We start from the raw sequence: 17,207 nt of genomic DNA, 5'->3' as shown, positions 1-17,207 counted from the left end.
TCTCGGTCAAATTGCATGTTTATCTTTTGCAGCCTGGTGCATAAACACACTAACAGTTGTTTTTCAGTAATCTAGCACCTCTTCAAAGACACATTTGATTTGATTTATTTTGAACGTGTAATACAATAAAAAAATATATATAATAAATGTATGTCTACATACAATATACATTTACAATTATAAATAGATGATATCATTATTACTACAATATATATATATTTACGTTGTATGTCAAATTTGATAAGACAAATATAAAAGACTATCTTTTTACATCTGACATACAAAATACATTTGATATTAACAACAAATTGTTGTTGTAAAAAATAAATAAAATAAACAATAATAAATATAATAATAATGATTAAAACATATTTTCATGCATGTAAATGTCTACTTTTGCGATTTTCATGCATTTTTAGATGGTTAATAACAAGCATTACAATGTCTACTTTTGCGGTCATCCAATCCGCTAGGTGGCGATGTTGCAAAACCACTAGAGTGAGGTCCTGAGAGTGCAGCCTCCGACGCTGCAGCTTCATAGAGTGGCGAAGTCACGCCCACTTACTACCGGGTAATGGGACCTCATTTCGGAAAAATTATGCATTGAAGTCAATGGGGAGAGAAAACGTATCTTTCGATCCCGTTTGAATTGTGCCATGAATTACACGTTTGTCAATCTTAAAAAATCATTTCCATGTCAAAAAAGTCACAGTTTGTCGTAAAACTGTTGAAATATAAGACTATGAAAAATACGTAACTAGAAAGACTACAAATCCCAGAGTCGCGTAAGTGATGTCACAATTGTTTTCCTCCACCATTCAGATACCTAAGATCAGCGCAATATAGATATAATCTATCTATATGGCGCTGGCTAAGATAAGATAACTTTAACAAGATGCCTGTGTGCTTAGTACCAGGTTGTTATTATACCAGCAATGGGTCTTGCTCGTTCTTTTGCTTCCCGTCTGATGAAAGGACCAGGAGTGGCTTGATCAAGTTAGCTACCTAGCTAGTAACTAGCACGTTAGTTAGCATTACAGCCTTGTCATTTTTATTAGCCTTAACATGAAGTAACATTAAGTAACCCAAAATGTTAAACAGTAAGAGTAGTAGTCATATTTCGTGAACCTTTTGAATAGTACTGTCACCGGTGTGATCATTCTATAATACACCATTTAAGCCCAGGGGAGAAATGCTAACGCTAACGTTAGCATCGGCGATCTTCTCTACTTCATGCTATCTGCACAAATGGTTGACATTAAACATTAAAACGACCAGGCAGTTCAGAGAGAATCAAAGGAAGGCAGGCAGGCAGCTTTGCATGACATTCTTCAGGACGTGTTTCATTGTGGTGATAGTGAGGTTAGTCAATCGTTTTGTTGACAAGACAGTAGTTACGGCCATCTTGGTGACGTGTGTTGTTGACCAGAGATGTAGTTCATTGAGCGTTTCACACAAACAAATGTGTTACTTCACAGTTTTACGACACATTTTTTTTTTTTTACTGTAGTAAACTGTAGTAAACTGTAGTAAACTGTAGTCTGCCACAAAAGCAGCGAAGAAGATTTCTCACAGAATCAGCCCTTGCAAAAACAGGGCTGGAAAAGAGCAAATAGAGCGAAATGAGGCATGGCTAAAATGCATGATCTGTTTGGTATTTTGAAAAAAAAACTTCACAGACATGTTTTATATAGATAGATAGAGATAGATAGATAGTACTTTATTGATCCCAAATTGGGAAATTGTTTTTGTTACAGCAGCATAATAGACAAGGCATTTTACAATAAAACAAAATAAACAAGAATAGAAAGAAAAATAGAATAAAATAGAAAATATACATGTTGAAATAGAAAATATACATGCAGATATTATATATACAAATATATATATTCAAAATATATGACATATGGAATATGGAGTATTACAAATTGAACAGATTATATGAGTAAAATGTACAACGTGGTTTAATTTCTAGAGAAACTATGGAGCAGAGAGTTCTCTTCCAGCCAGAGGTGATTTGTTGTACAGAGTTATTGCAGTGGGCAGGAATGTTTTCCAGTATCTGTCCTTGTGACAGAGGAGCTGCAGCAGTCTGTTGGAGAAGGAGCTCCGCTGACTGTCCAGCTGCAGGTGGAGAGGATGGGTGGGGTTATCCATGATGGACAACAGCCTGTTCAGTGTCCTCCTCTCCACCACAGCTTCAAAGGGGTCCAGCTTGATGCCGATGACTGACCCAGCTTTCCTGATCAGTTTATTGATCCTGCTGGTGTCACCGTCTCTTATGCTGCCCCCCCAGCAGACCGCAGCAAAGAAGAGTGCACTAGCCACCACAGACAGATAGAAGATCTCCAGCATCTTGCTGCATACGTTGAAGGATCTCAGCTTCCTCAGAAAATAGAGTCGGCTCATCCCCTTCTTGTACACAGCGTCAGTGTTGATCCTCCAGTTCAGCCCATTGTCTAAGTGCTCTCCCAGGTACTTGTAGACCTCCACAACTGCCACATCCTCTCCTAGAATGCACAGGGGCAGAGGAGGAGATGTCCTCTTCCTCCTGAAATCAATGACCATCTCTCTGGTCTTGGCCACATTCAGAAGCAGATGATTTCCTCCAGTCCACTCAACAAAATCACCCACCAGCGCTCTGTACTCCTCCTCCCGTCCATCCCTTATACACCCTACCACTGCAGAGTCATCCGAAAACTTCTGCAGGTGGCATGACTCTGAGTTGTATTAGAAAGTCAGAGGTGTATAAGGTGAACAGGAAAGGAGACAGCACAGTCCCCTGTGGGGCTCCAATACTACCAACCACCACATCAGACAGCACACTGCCCAGACGGACGTACTGTGGTCTGTCCGTGAGGTAGTTGGTAATCCAGGAGATGGTGGACGAGTTTACCCTCATAGCCTGCAGCTTGTCACTCAGTAGCCGAGGCTGTAGCCGAGGCTAATACAATATATTATTCAAATATAGCATGATAGGTCCACTTTAAGGTAAAGTACAAACGTTTTGGCATCTAAATATACAGTAAATGTACTCGTCATGGCTCATTTCAGAATCATATGTAGTCATATGTAGTCATATGAATCATGCAGACTGCGTGGGGCCTCACCTTGCGGAGGGTGCCTCAACTGAGCCGAAAATGCGGCGCACCTATGCGCTTATGCGGCGCGGCATGGTTTCGCCGCTGCGAGGCTCCACTAGCACCACAACACCCCTCCCCCCCGCCCACCGTCGACGACGACGATCGCGAAACAGAGGGCCTCATCATATAACTTTGCGTGGGGCCTCATGTTGGCCAGGGACTGCCCTGTATGTAGGAAATGACTGGATTATGATTAATTTGCAAAAAATGTGATCCATGAGCGAGACAGAAAATATTACAAAATAAAGACATATTAAAGGGTGGTTAGGGGGAACTGATGAAAGGATACTGTCCCATGAGGAAGGGCATGTCCGCCTCCCTTTTGGTGAACGCCACAGGACACGAGAGCTTCCCTAGCTCCTCCTCGTACAGACGGAGAGACTCTGTCAGGTTCACGCAGCCAGCCTGGTACCATCAGCACAGAAGAAACGTCACATGTAATCAAGGGCGTCACTTTGTGTTGAAAAGTGGTGGGGGGCATTATGGGCATAGGTAAGTAACAATCATCCATATGCTTCATTCCATGAGAACAGAAAACTTGAATTTGGTAAAGAGGACATATTCTGCTCATTTTCAGGTTCATATTTGTGTTTTGTGCTTCGACTGTGACATGGCTCCATGCACCTTTTTCACCCTCTGTCTGAAACCAGAGCCCAGTCTGCTCTGATTGGTAAGCTGATCAACTCTTTTCTGATTTGTAAACCGCTTAGAGATGTCCCGCCCCCTAGCCTATCACGGTCAATGTGTTGGAGCGTTATAGCCAATAGAAGCGCAAGTGTTACACGGTGATGTCATTATGTTACAGAAGTAAACACAAGGAGTCAAATGGAGGCGTTTCAGGAAGCGATGGTGAAAAGATTATGAGAAAAATAAAGAGCTTTTTGAACATTAAAGCATGTCAACATGTCACAGTAGAGGACCAAAATAGAAATATGAACCTGGAAATGAGCAGAATAAGGCCCCTTTGAGAATCAGTATGCTACAGTTTTAGTTTTAGATAATTTTTTTGGACCTTATGTTACTCTTTTTTGTCAATGCATATTTTTTTCTTCTAAAGAATTTTTTTTTTTTTTTTTTTTTTATGGATTTTTTGTCAAAGCACTTAAGATATTCATTGCTATCGGGGTGTTAAGAGCATTCCATGGAATATAACAAAAAGTGTATCTCGAGCCGGTTTCTCAAACTTACCTACCCTACCTTTAAGCCAAATTTATTTAACAAATGATGCTTTCAAAAGGCGCTGGGGTCATGTCCCCAGCATCCCCAGTGAAAATGCACATATTGTAGCTTACGATTTTCTTTAACCATAACTTGAGGGCTACAAGTAGAAATGATGCTTTCCAATACATACAAATATAAAATTACTTCATCCCTTATTAAAGTATTTTCCATTCATTCTAATATTTCTGTTGGACAATTTTGAAACAACATGTATTAAATAAATAGTTATTATTAATGTATAGACAGATTGGACTACACATACAGACTCACCAGTGTTAAATATTTCCCAGAGGGACGCAGGACTTTTATTGACATATCCAAGACGCTTCGCAGGAACTCCCAAGCAGAGTCTACAACAGGAAATTAGACAAGATTAATAAGATGAGTTGCATTCATGTGCAATTAGACATATTTGATAGGACAAACACACAAACCTTCTTCTGGCTCCGTGGACAGTGGGATACCAGTCAGATCGTTTATCACGTAATCAAACGTGTTTCCTTCCTCGATAAACTTCTTCAGCACAGGGACACAGTCGCTAACTATTATCTGTAATGAAGAAGATGAGGAGAGTCAACACAACCTTCCTCTCTTTTTTATTTGGAAAATATGATTACATCCGGTTTGAAATGTAGCAACATTTGACATTGTTCACATCTTTTGAAAGTGCTGTATTCAAGTATCAGCATCCAAATATACTGAAATACCAAAATTAAATATCTCGTTTTGTGCAGAGTGGGCATTTTCAGATTAGCATATGTTATATATCACTGGAATAATGATTAATCCATGTGTCAATGATCTTAATTTTGCAACTGGCAAAGGTTGAGCTAACTTTAATGAGTTTTCATTAGTTGATTTATTTTTTGTATCAACAATATATGAACAACTAATGTTGTCAAATAAAGTAGTGAAGTAAACATTACATTATTTGTAAGCCTTTACATAAGCAATTGTGCTTACTTTCCACCACTGGCTGATAAGAACTGAAAATAAAAATAAGGGTGAAAATAATCCACACGATTCATTAGCTCAGATTATGAATGCAACGTTTTAGTGAACCTCATCAGGCATTAAAGGGCACATATTCTGCTCATTTCAGGTTGATATTTGTATGGCTCTTTTCACCCTCTGTCTGAAACCAGAGCCCAGTCTGCTCTGATTGGTTAGCTGGCCGTCTCTGTTGTGATTGGCCAACTGCTTAGAGATGTCCCTTAGCCTACCACGTACAAAGGAGTCCAATCTTAATGTTTCAGTCACGCTCCCAGAAAGTGCGCCGACTATTAAAGCACATTTTCGTTACTGCATAACGCGGTTACTGCACTACACATTTTAGTATACGACCTCTTTTGGGCCCTAAAATACTTTTTCCCATTGACTTACATTGGGAAAGAGACTTCTGTAAATCACCGTATAATTATTTTTTTAGCTAAATAAACAACCTAACAGTTATTTTCCCTATCAATGAATTTGACGGCGGGGCTTAAGGAAGAATCAAGTGTGCATGCTCTATGGGCCCAGATACGGGTATTTTTTAAATCTAAGTCGCTCCAGTTTGGGCTTCAGGCACCACTGAGCAACTCTCATAGGAACTAATGGGGCCACTCCATGTTTTCAGGCAGGGGGGGGGGGGGGTGTTTGGGAGAGAAACTCCCTCTGGAGGGAACTTTGGGATTGTAGCCTTTGCGGACCATTTACATGCAAAGAAAACCTATAGAACACACAACAGGGAAGGGCAAATCCATAAAAGCACAATATAGGGCCCCTTTAAATTATGTCCCTCTCCTCTCTGTCCCTGTGTTGTTTATCTTGCAAACACATGAGGACATGCATGCATGGTGCAATGCACAATTTAACGACTTGTTGCAAGTGTCGGCCAAGATATGCTGCAATATGCCAGACAGGAAGAAACATACTGGATGTGAACAATGCTGGCACCAAAGCCAGTATATATGTATATGAATTACTCAGCACTCACTTTGTAGCAGTCTCCTTCCAGGCTGTCGAGGATACTGCCACAGGCTCTGCTCATGCACCTTTTGCACACTTCTATCACCTGCTGGTCAATGTATATACTTGGTAAAGGAATGATCAATAACAACTAGAAACACACACCAGCCCCAATGCCAAGTCTTCCCCACTACTCCTGACACCTTTTCCCAGACCACGGCCATCTTTAAACTTCATTTTGATCACAACTACACATCTGTACAGTTTCATGATGTCAACCAACCAGTTTCAGCTGGTAGTTATACATTCCAGTGAATTGCAATAAAAACTAAAGTCGCACTACGGGAATGAAAAGGGAGAGCAGAACAGAACGATATATATAATGGATCTATCCACCAAGGTGATCATCATTGGCTTTTGTTTGACCATCTCAGAAAGGATGCCTATCTGCTCCTCCTAATATCAGCTCCTCTTTCCCAGCAACATTCTCTCCACCCATAATGGCTTGGTTGTTGCAACATCAGCGTCCGCCCGCTCTGCACAAATCATTTCCACACTCAAATAATCCATAAATTCTTATAAATAATACAAACCAATACAATAATCATCTTTGAATTTACTGATCTAAAAAGTATTAGCACGCCATGTATTGTTGCACACTTACTTACTTCTCGTAAGAGCCAAACTGTTTAGAGTGCAATATCTTTATGTTTTGGTGTGCAGAATCTTCGTCGTACACCGCCCGGTCCAAGTCATACTCAACCTGCCTGCCCTCATTTGTTGGCCAGTACCTGTCCACCTCTGCTCCTCGTACAAGGGCTGGATGCCTTGGTGTGAGAGGTAAAAAATATATATACACTGAAAATACTGAAACGTGGACTTCAATTAAAGGTCTCCTATTACGCTATTTTTAGGCATATATTCAGATATATAAAAATATATAAAAAAACATGTCTATGATATGTTTTGCTCAAAATACCAAACAGATCATGCATTTTAGACATCCCTCATATCCCTCTGTTTCAGCCCTGTCAGAGAACTGCAGGTTCAGGGTCCTTAGCTTGAAAAAAAAAAAGAGGAGATGGAGCTAATGAATTCTACGAGATACTCAGCTAAATGCTGTGGTGATGAAACGCCATATCATGTTCCAAACCACATCAAGGATTATTTCTGAAACAGTATGGAGCTCAAATGCTTTTTCTCTTGCAGGTTTACCACAAGGTGACTACCTTTTTATATTTCCTGCTTCTTTACACATACTCTCTCCAGTACAGGTTAGCTCTGAGTGTTAGCGATGCTTGCTAATCTAAACAAAGACCATATTACATCCAAAACAGTGGGGCATTGTTTCTGATAGCGACGTTTCTGATAGGGCCGTGGGTCCACATTTCCGATATTACGTCATATCGGACGCAAATCTGGATCAGCTCTGTTGTACCCCCGTTTTTAGAGATTTGGGTACGGAGGAAAAGAGAGAGGGTTTTGTTTTCTGACACTTTGTGAGTTCCCTGACACACCGGGGCAGTGGCGGACTGGCCATCGGGACATTCGGGACAAATCCCGATGGGCCGGTACCGAAGTGGGCCGGTCGGACGATGTGGGCTGGTCGGATAAGTCACTAGCCCCACCCCTTGACAATTTACTAGCGGTACCGAAGTGGGCCAGTCGAGATGCCCGGGCTGATTTTTAGTCCCAGTCTGCCAAACTGATTTTATATATTCATGCCTCTGATTGGCTTACCCTGATATTCTTACTGTCAACGAACCTCACTTCCCATGCCAACCCATCCCAATCATGTACAAACCAATCAGAGTGCAACAGGCCATACACAGCTACTTTGTTTTCAATGTACAAAATGAACCACCCATACAACTGACATCTATTTGTAAAGAAGACTTTTTAAAGTTGAAACACATGAAAGACCATTAGAAAATATGGATTAGTCCTCCAAGAAATCTGATTTGACCCTATTGAGCCAATTTCAACTGTAGTGTTGCAAAGAATACAAATATTAATAATTCATCAAATTATTTATTATCTGTTAAGCTGAGGCTGGCTAGCAGCTGTATTCTGGAGGTCAGAGGTCACCAGTGTTGCAGGGAGTCCAGGTGATGACCCTAACTGCGTTCTGAGCGTTCCTCCGGATGTCCTGGTCCTCCTCTGCAGCCTCGCTCCTCCTCCCCAGCAGGGGGAGCTGCTCCAGCAGGAGGCAGCGGCCCTGCGGAGCTTCAGCCAGCGCGGTCAGGGCCCTCAGGGAGTACATGACCAGAGCCTTCTTCCTCTCCTTGTCCTTCTCCTCCTCTCCGTCCTGGGACACCAGACTGAGGAGGATGGGTATGACGTCCAGGTCCAGACACTGTCGCTTACCTACAATCAGTGATGTAGAGTCAACAAGTACATTTACTCAAGTAAATAGTAACCATATAAATCAAACTTACTATCTGTGTTCACTTTAAGGCTCTTTGCCCTACCTATGGTCAGTATGGCCAAAACTATTGAAACAATCGTTAGATGCGTCAAAGAAAGGTTTTTCGAGTTGATGATCCAGATGAAAATTCCACCTGCCCGTAGAGTTGTGATGAATAGGGAAATTACACGCTGCAATGGCATTACAGTCCTATTAGGAGAAATGCGGTGCGGCTTCAGAAATGATGCAAATACAAAAAAACACACCCAAAACATGCAAATGAAGAAACATCTTACCAATTTGCCACATTACTCACAACGAAACGCTGTTGGCCAACTGTCACTATTGTTGGTGACCTAAAATGTAAGTTTAATGGGCTTATTTTAACAATATGGTCGCATAATTACTTTATTATATATTAGTGCAGATCTCTTGTAAGCTAGCTAGCTAACCTAGTCATCTCAAATGAACTGATGAAACAGGTAAGATTATGAAACAGGCTAAATCTGCCAACAGTGACAGTTGGCAATTTTACAATCCCCGACAAGCGCTGTGGTCCCAGCTCTGTGCATCACTTTTTAGTGTTCCCGTTTCAGTTGTGTTTGAAGTTCTTGCAGGGTTTTTTATTTGCAGCGTTTTGTATTTGCAGCATTTTGTGTTTGCAGCGCTTTAAGTAAATGCTGTGCCTGTTTTGTCAAGATGGTGAAGATGTTTCTTCATTTGCATGTGTTCTGTCACATTTGAGTTTTATATTTGCATCGCTTTTTTTGAAATTGCAGCGCGTTTTTCCACTTATGGAAGTGTTTTGGCCGTTGTAGCAAGTATGCTCCTGTCGGCCACCGTAGAAGTTACTAGAGAGGTCCAAACGTTTTTGTACCTAACTGTAAACACGTCTGTTTCTGCTCCAACATTTGATCATAGTCTACAGGGATGTGGCGAACTTACATGCAGGCTTATGTCTAAAGGAGCTTTGACATTGCTTGTGTAATTACTCTCACTTTCAGAAGGGGGGACCAAAGTTCCTCACTCCAGCTTTAGGGTTCAGACAGAGCACAAACTCTCCCGGTTGAATCATCAAAACAACAAAAAATCAACAAATGTGGGGGACAACAGATTAGAAAATCAGTGCCACAGTGCGGGGAAAACGCAACCATCAAGCTGTTGCAAGGCTTTTGTAAAGCTGTACCGTAGACCAGGGGTTTTCAAAGTGTGGGAAGGTGAGCCTCCCCTCAGAGAACATAAGAACAGCCGCGCCCCCCCCCTCCCAATTATTATTGCTATTATTATTATTATCATTGTTGTTGTTGCTATAATGCAGGGGTATTCAATTGCATTTCAAAGAGGTCCAGTAAGATAAAATGAAGACTGTTTCTCTCTCCTTGTCTCGTCTCTGTGTGTGTGTTTGAATCTATCGTGCTGACTCACTGACTGCACCGATTTGATTGGCTGAGTAGCGTCACCTCCTTAAAACATTAAACAATAACTTTTTAAAACCTTTTTATCTTTATGTTTTAAACATATTGTATACAACTCCCCCACTACTTGGACTATTCCTTGCACCCCTCTAGAATAAGCCCAAATGGTCTCAACCATATTGCATCAGTAATAACGTGCACTTTGTTGTTATCGTTATAACAAGATCGCAAGGACAGTGGTAGCGATCGGACAATTGAGTGTTGTTCAGTTTGTGTGTTGTGGAACATGCGTGTCCGTGCATGAAAATATACCACACACCCAATTACAATAGCATGTTCAATTCACTACCCTGGAAGTTAATAAAGTTGTTAAAGTTGGAACAGCCTGTGGACAGCCGTTCTTCCTTGCATGTCAGTCGCCGACACCTTCTTACAGAGGACAGGCAAATCTAGCTGCAGCACGACCCGTATATTTTCGCACGCCGTGTTCTCAACACATATTTTTAAAACATTTTTAACATTTTCAACATCGTGGATAAATCCTTATATGTTCCCGGCAACACACTGAACGTCAATTTTGCCTCCTTATTACACTCATCCCTACTTTAGTGGGAACAATGAGTCTGCGTCTTTGATGCACACAGGAATAAACGCAGATCATACTCTGCACTTGATTTTGATCAAAGTCCATGCGGAAAACCCGCACTCACACAGGTAGGTGGAGATGAAGGGAATGAGCACTTTTACAGCCTTTTTGGCGAGGTGGGGGAACTCGGTCTCCACAGACAGCCAAAAGTGGGCAAGTGTCACTTTTCTCATCTTTTCTCGTTATTTTTTTTCTCACGCTGCGCCTCCCCTGAAGCTCTCTGGCGCCCCCCAGGGGAGGCGCGCCTCACACTTTGAAAACCGCTGCCGTAGACGACATTATCGGCAAACATAGCAGTTTGTTCTGACTTCATTTGCTCCACTATTTGCCTGAAAGCACTGCTGTCCCACAGAAAACAGCAACGTCAGCCGCAACCTGTCTATGGCTCCTAAATCTGTTTATTCAATAAACTTTTTGTTTGCAGTTTGAGATCAAACCAAACCAAACCATGGAGACAGATTTGTTCCTTCTTTTTTACTCTATAGCTTTATTGGTGTAGTTGCATTTTTTATAGACAGAATAAAACCCCCAAAACAAAGTTGTAATAATTCAAACTTGAGGTCTGAACATGAATCTGATAATCCCTTGAATTAGGAATTTGCGGTGATAAAAAAGCGTCACGTGAGAGTTTGTACCTTCGTTGATGATCGCAGCGTACATGATGACTCCGGCAGCGTTGGCCTGAACCTCTACGTCTTTGTCCCGCAGCAGGTCGACCAGGACAGGAAGTACCTCCTCCTCACACACCTGCCGCATACCTTCCTCACACACACTGAAACCAGGAGAGAACAGGTTGTTATTTGAATATAACTTTGAACGTGTAATTACAATCCGCTGTAAGGTTAGAAAGGATTTTTTTAACCTATGAAGGCCAAAATAAACTGCAGGGTAACATTTAGGTCGAAGTTAAAATGCTGAAAGGAACTTATATGAGTTGAGCTTCAGTTTAAAGGCAGAGTTCACTTTTTTCTTGCATGTGCGTATGTCGCGCTGCCTCACATATCCTGTGTTTTTGATTGTTGGGCACGTACTTCAGAATTGAAGCATAGCAAACGCACTGTTGAAAAGCAAGCTATGTGAGTTTTAAGCATAAGCAAACATGCTCAAAGAAGTGAAGTGTCGAAAGCTTGAAGTAGAAACACTGAGATGAGTTGTTGATATTTACTTCAGGTAAATGGCAATTTAGGCTTGAAAGGGGCCAAATTCTGCCCATTTTCAGGTTCCTATTTGTATGTAGTGTCTCTACTGTGACACTTCTCCATGCTCTAATGTTCAAAAAGCTCTTTATTTTCCTCATACCGCCTGTGCTGCAGCACCTCTTTTCACCCTCTGTCTGAAACCAGAGCCCAGTCTGCTCTGATTGGTTAGTTGGCCGGCTCTGTTGTGATTGGTAAACTGCTAAGAGATGTCCCGCCCCTTAGCATATCACGTACAATGTGTTGGAGTGTGTGGGAGAGAAACTCCCACTGGAGGAACTTCAGGATTTTAGACTTTGCAGAACATTTAGCTGCTCAAAAACCTATTGAACACACACTACAGGGAAGGGAACGCCTAATAAGCATAATGGGGCCTCTTTAAGAATGGAATAAAGTGGACAACCCGGTATCACGGCAAGACGTGAACATGTGACGATCTACCATGCTGGGAGACGTGAATATGTCACGGTTTCGTCCCTTCAAACGTGACAGTTACACGGTATTGTTAACATGGCCCAACCAGTGGAGAAATACCCGGAAGTGCCAAGCAAATGGTCTACCAAGACTATTGGTCGGTTTTTATTGTCAAAATTAGATGTTTTTAATTTATTTTTTAATCGTCACACTTGATTTCGCCGATGTTCTTGTTGCCCTAGCTGGTCGACACCTCTTTTAGCAGAAACAAAGGCTACATTAATGTATTAAATCGATGTTAATCCATGTGTGTGGATCATAGACTGTATAACAAGTCTGACAAACAGGAAGCACTGCCGCCAAAACTGAAAACGTGACGTGGATCATAAATATATCAGCAATTAAACAACATCTTACATTTCTTTTCACACAATACGTCTCCTTGCAGTATCAATACTAATTCGGCTGACTTTTATATTTGATCCAATTGGTAGATAGGTTATATTTACACCATAACGGTACACAGCTGATATAAAAGGACTTGTAGTTTTTAAAGATATTACTGATTTTCTTTGAATATAAGAATGTAAATACTGAGTTGAGAGAATAGTCAGGGGATTTGGGTGATGGGAGACACATCTATGGATTCAGAATTTCAATAGCTTACTGTTAAATGACGGATATACCTTTCTGTCTGTGATGTTTTACAAACCAGATATTATAAGTAAAACATGTGAAATAATATAGCAATATCCTGTACAATTATGTGAAAACATGAATAAAACTACACATCTTCAGATGTTATACATACACAAGTGTCCTACACTAATAATACAAAGTTATTATGGATGTGTGTACCTTGTGTGCACCGCCTAGTGGTTAAAGCACGTTATTGAATTAGTTGTGTATGTGATATGTCAATGAACCTTAGAAAATCTTGAAATCTTGAAAGGGATATGCAAAATAGCCATTATATACAGTCTTTAATTAACTATTAGTAGAGAATAACAAGTAATGAATATACTTTAGTCTTCTCAAGCACCAACTATCAAATATCTCTCCTGATTGTTGGCACTTGACAATCACCTTTCCCTGAATTTTACTCAGGTGTAACTAAAGCCTGATTTAAGGGTTGTTTATATTTCACATCATTAATCAGAATCTGCAAAGTAACTAAAATAAATGTAGTGGAGTAAAAATACCAGGTTAACCTCTGAATTGTAGTGGAGTAGAATTGCTGTTTTGTTTAGTAATGGATATTGAATATGGAATAAAGGTTTTGACAAGACCTGGTGTAACAATAATCAAAAAGGACATTAAAAGAGCTCCAGATGTTAATGATCTAAACAAAACAGCACACCTGAAATGTATATTTAAATACTTTATTAAGGGCAGTGAATTAGTTTTTTCTGTATGTTTTTCAAATCAGTGTTATACAGTAAGTGTCATAGACAGTGTTACATTGCTATTATTATCCTTAAAATATATGTAAAACAAAACCACTTATGGTCTTTTTATTTGAGTGGTTTACTAATGACAGTTAATTCTGTTTTTGCTATTGATGGTTTCATTTTTGTGAAAAATAATAAAATAATAAAATTCAATAACGTGCTTTAACCACTAGATGTGCCTTTCTATCAGCTGTGCACCGTTATGGTGTAAATACAGCCTATATACCAATTGGATCAAATATAAAAGTCAGCCGAATTAGTATTGATACTGCAAGGAGACGTATTGTGTGAAAAGAAATGTAAGATGTTGTTTAATTGCTGATATATTTATGATCCACGTCACGTTTTCAGTTTTGGCGGCAGTGCTTCTTGTTTGTCCAGAAGTCTTCTCATCAGGGCTCTATAAATACAGAACTACGGCAGATATGTCATATTTAATGCAGCCGAACCGTGTATTACAATGCCGTTATGTGATGACCTCCAAAGAGAAAAGCAAGCAAACTCGGAATAAAGTATTATTTTTTTTTTTTTAAATGTTTTCGGATTACACATCAACAGGGAGTCCGGTTAACTAAAATGTCCGTGCGGAACAATACCCCCAACCCATAGATCCGTGGGTGAATAATGTCAATCACCACATTACACACATCCCTTCACATTTACATTTTAATTTACATTAAAGTATTTCGTGAGGCCTTCTAAAATGTTTTTAAATATAATTAGGGTTGTAGTTGAAGAGTTTGTAAATTGCGTTGCCTGGCAACGCAATCGCACAACGTCACGTCCGTTAATTCCACATCCACACCTTTATATATACAGTCTATGATCCACACACATGGATTAACATCGATTTAATACATTAATGTAGCCTTTGTTTCTGCTAAAAGAGGTGTCGACCAGCTAGGGCAACAAGAAAATAGGTGAAATCGAGTGTGACGATTAAAAAATAAATTAAAAACATCTAATTTTGACAATAGAGTGGCGAAGTCACGCCCACCTACTTCCGGGTAATGGGACCTTATTTCGGAAAAATTATGCATTGAAGTCAATGGGGAGAGAAAACTTATCTTTCGATCCCGTTTGAATTGTGCCATGAATTACACATATGATGTTTGTCAATCTTAAAAAATCATTTCCATGTCAAAAAAGTCACAGTTTGTCTTAAAACTGTTGAAATATAAGACTTTGAAAAATACGCAACTAGAAAGACTACAAATCCCAGAGTCGCGTAAGTGATGTCACAATAGCTAAGATCAGCGCCATATAGATATAATCTATCTTTATGGCGCTGGCTAAGATAAGATAACTTTAACAAGATGCCTGTGTGCTTAGTACCAGGTTGTTATCATACCAGCAATGGGTCTTGCTCATTCTTTCGCTTCCCGTCTGATGAAAGGACTAGGAGTGTCTGGATCAAGCTAGCTAGTAGCTAGCACGTTAGTTAGCATTACAGCCGTGTCATTTTTATTAGCCTTAACATGAAGTAACATAACATGTTAAACAGTAAGAGTAGTAGTCATATTTCGTGAACCCTTTGAATAGTACTGTCACCGGTGTGATCATTCTATAATACACAATTTAAGCCCGGGGGAGAAATGCTAACGCTAACGCTAGCGATCTTCTCTACTTCATGCTATCTGCACAAATGGTTGACATTAAACATTAAAACGACCAGGCAGTTCAGAGAGAATCAAAGGAAGGCAGGCAGCTTTGCATGACATTCTTCAGGACGTGTTTCATTGTGGTGATAGTGAGGGTAGCCAATCGTTTTGTTGACAGTAGTGACGGCCACCTTGGTGACGTGTGTTGTTCTGTGAGACCAGAGATGTAGTTCATTGAGCGTTTCACACAAACAAATGTGTTACTTCACAGTTTTACGACACTTTTTTTTTTTTTTGACTTGCAAAATTATCTTTTAAATTGACAAACATCATATGTGTAATTCGTGGCACAATTCAAACGGGATCGAAAGATAATCTTTCTCTCTCCATTGACTTCAATACATAATTTTTCCGAAATAAGGTCCCATGGAGGTCCACCGGAAGGGGAGGGACTTCGCCACTCTATAAAAACCGACCAATAGAGTGGCGAAGTCCCTCCCCTTCCGGTGGACCTCCATGGGACCTTATTTCGGAAAAATGATGTATTGAAGTCAATGGAGAGAGAAAGATTATCTTTCGATCCCGTTTGAATTGTGCCACGAATTACACATATGATGTTTGTCAATTTAAAAGATAATTTTGCAAGTCAAAAAAAATAAAATGTGTCGTAAAACTGTGAAGTAACACATTTGTTTGTGTGAAACGCTCAATGAACTACATCTCTGGTCAACAACACACGTCACCAAGATGGCCGTCACTACTGTCTTGTCAACAAAACGATTGACTACCCTCACTATCACCACAATGAAACACGTCCTGAAGAATGTCATGCAAAGCTGCCTGCCTGCCTTCCTTTGATTCTCTCTGAACTGCCTGGTCGTTTTAATGTTTAATGTCAACCATTTGTGCAGATAGCATGAAGTAGAAAAGATCGCTAGCGTTAGCGTTAGCATTTCTCCCCCGGGCTTAAATTGTGTATTATAGAATGACCACACCGGTGACAGTACTCTTCAAAGGGTTCACGAAATATGACTACTACTCTTACTGTTTAACATTTTGGGTTACTTAATGTTACTTCATGTTAAGGCTAATAAAAATGACAAGGCTGTAATGCTAACTAACGTGCTAGCTACTAGCTAGGTAGCTAACTTGATCAAGCCACTCCTGGTCCTTTCATCAGACGGGAAGCAAAACAACGAGCAAGACCCATTGCTGGTATGATAACAACCTGGTACTAAGCACACAGGCATCTTGTTAAAGTTATCTTATCTTAGCCAGCGCCATATAGATAGATTCTATCTATATGGCGTTATCTTATCTTAGCTATCTCTATTTTAGTGGAGGAAAACAATTGTGACATCACTTACGCGACTCTGGGATTTGTAGTCTTTCTAGTTGCGTATTTTTCTTATATTTCAACAGTTTTACGACAAACTGTGACTTTATTGACATGGAAATGATTTTTTTAAGATTGACAAACATCATATGTGTAATTCATGGCACAATTCAAACGGGATCGAAAGATAAGTTTTCTCTCTCCATTGACTTCAATACATTATTTTTCCGAAATAAGGTCCCATGGACCGGAAGTAGATGGGCGTGACTTCGCCACTCTATAGGCGCGGTAGACCATTTGCTTGGCACTTCCGGGTATTTCTCCACTGGTTGGGCCATGTTAACAATACCGTGTAACTGTCACGTTTGAAGGGACGAAACCGTGACATATTCACGTCTCCCAGCATGGTAGATCGTCACATGTTCAC

At 40.3% G+C, this 17,207-nt stretch overlaps 1 protein-coding gene and 1 pseudogene across 1 annotated transcript in view; both read right to left on the bottom strand.

Annotated features, from left to right (window-relative positions):
• Positions 1 to 3,407: 3,407 nt before the first annotated feature.
• On the bottom strand, positions 3,408 to 8,101 carry LOC117472612 (annotated as a pseudogene).
• Positions 8,102 to 8,325: 224 nt separating this feature from the next.
• Positions 8,326 to 17,207, bottom strand: part of rsph14 (radial spoke head 14 homolog) — a 15,239-nt gene continuing 6,357 nt past the window's right edge. Inside the window, exons 5-6 of the mRNA XM_034118462.1 lie at positions 11,418 to 11,554; positions 8,326 to 8,681 (exon numbers count right to left, since the gene is read on the bottom strand). Coding sequence (XP_033974353.1) covers positions 8,392 to 8,681; positions 11,418 to 11,554 — 427 coding nt within the window. The 3' untranslated portion in view covers positions 8,326 to 8,391. The remainder of the gene's footprint in view (positions 8,682 to 11,417; positions 11,555 to 17,207) is intronic.

This window comes from Trematomus bernacchii, unplaced genomic scaffold (genome assembly GCF_902827165.1).
Source record: "Trematomus bernacchii unplaced genomic scaffold, fTreBer1.1, whole genome shotgun sequence".
Taxonomy (NCBI): domain Eukaryota; kingdom Metazoa; phylum Chordata; class Actinopteri; order Perciformes; family Nototheniidae; genus Trematomus; species Trematomus bernacchii.
The sequence above is the reverse complement of the archived record's forward strand: the minus strand, read 5'-3'. Positions and strand labels throughout refer to the sequence as shown.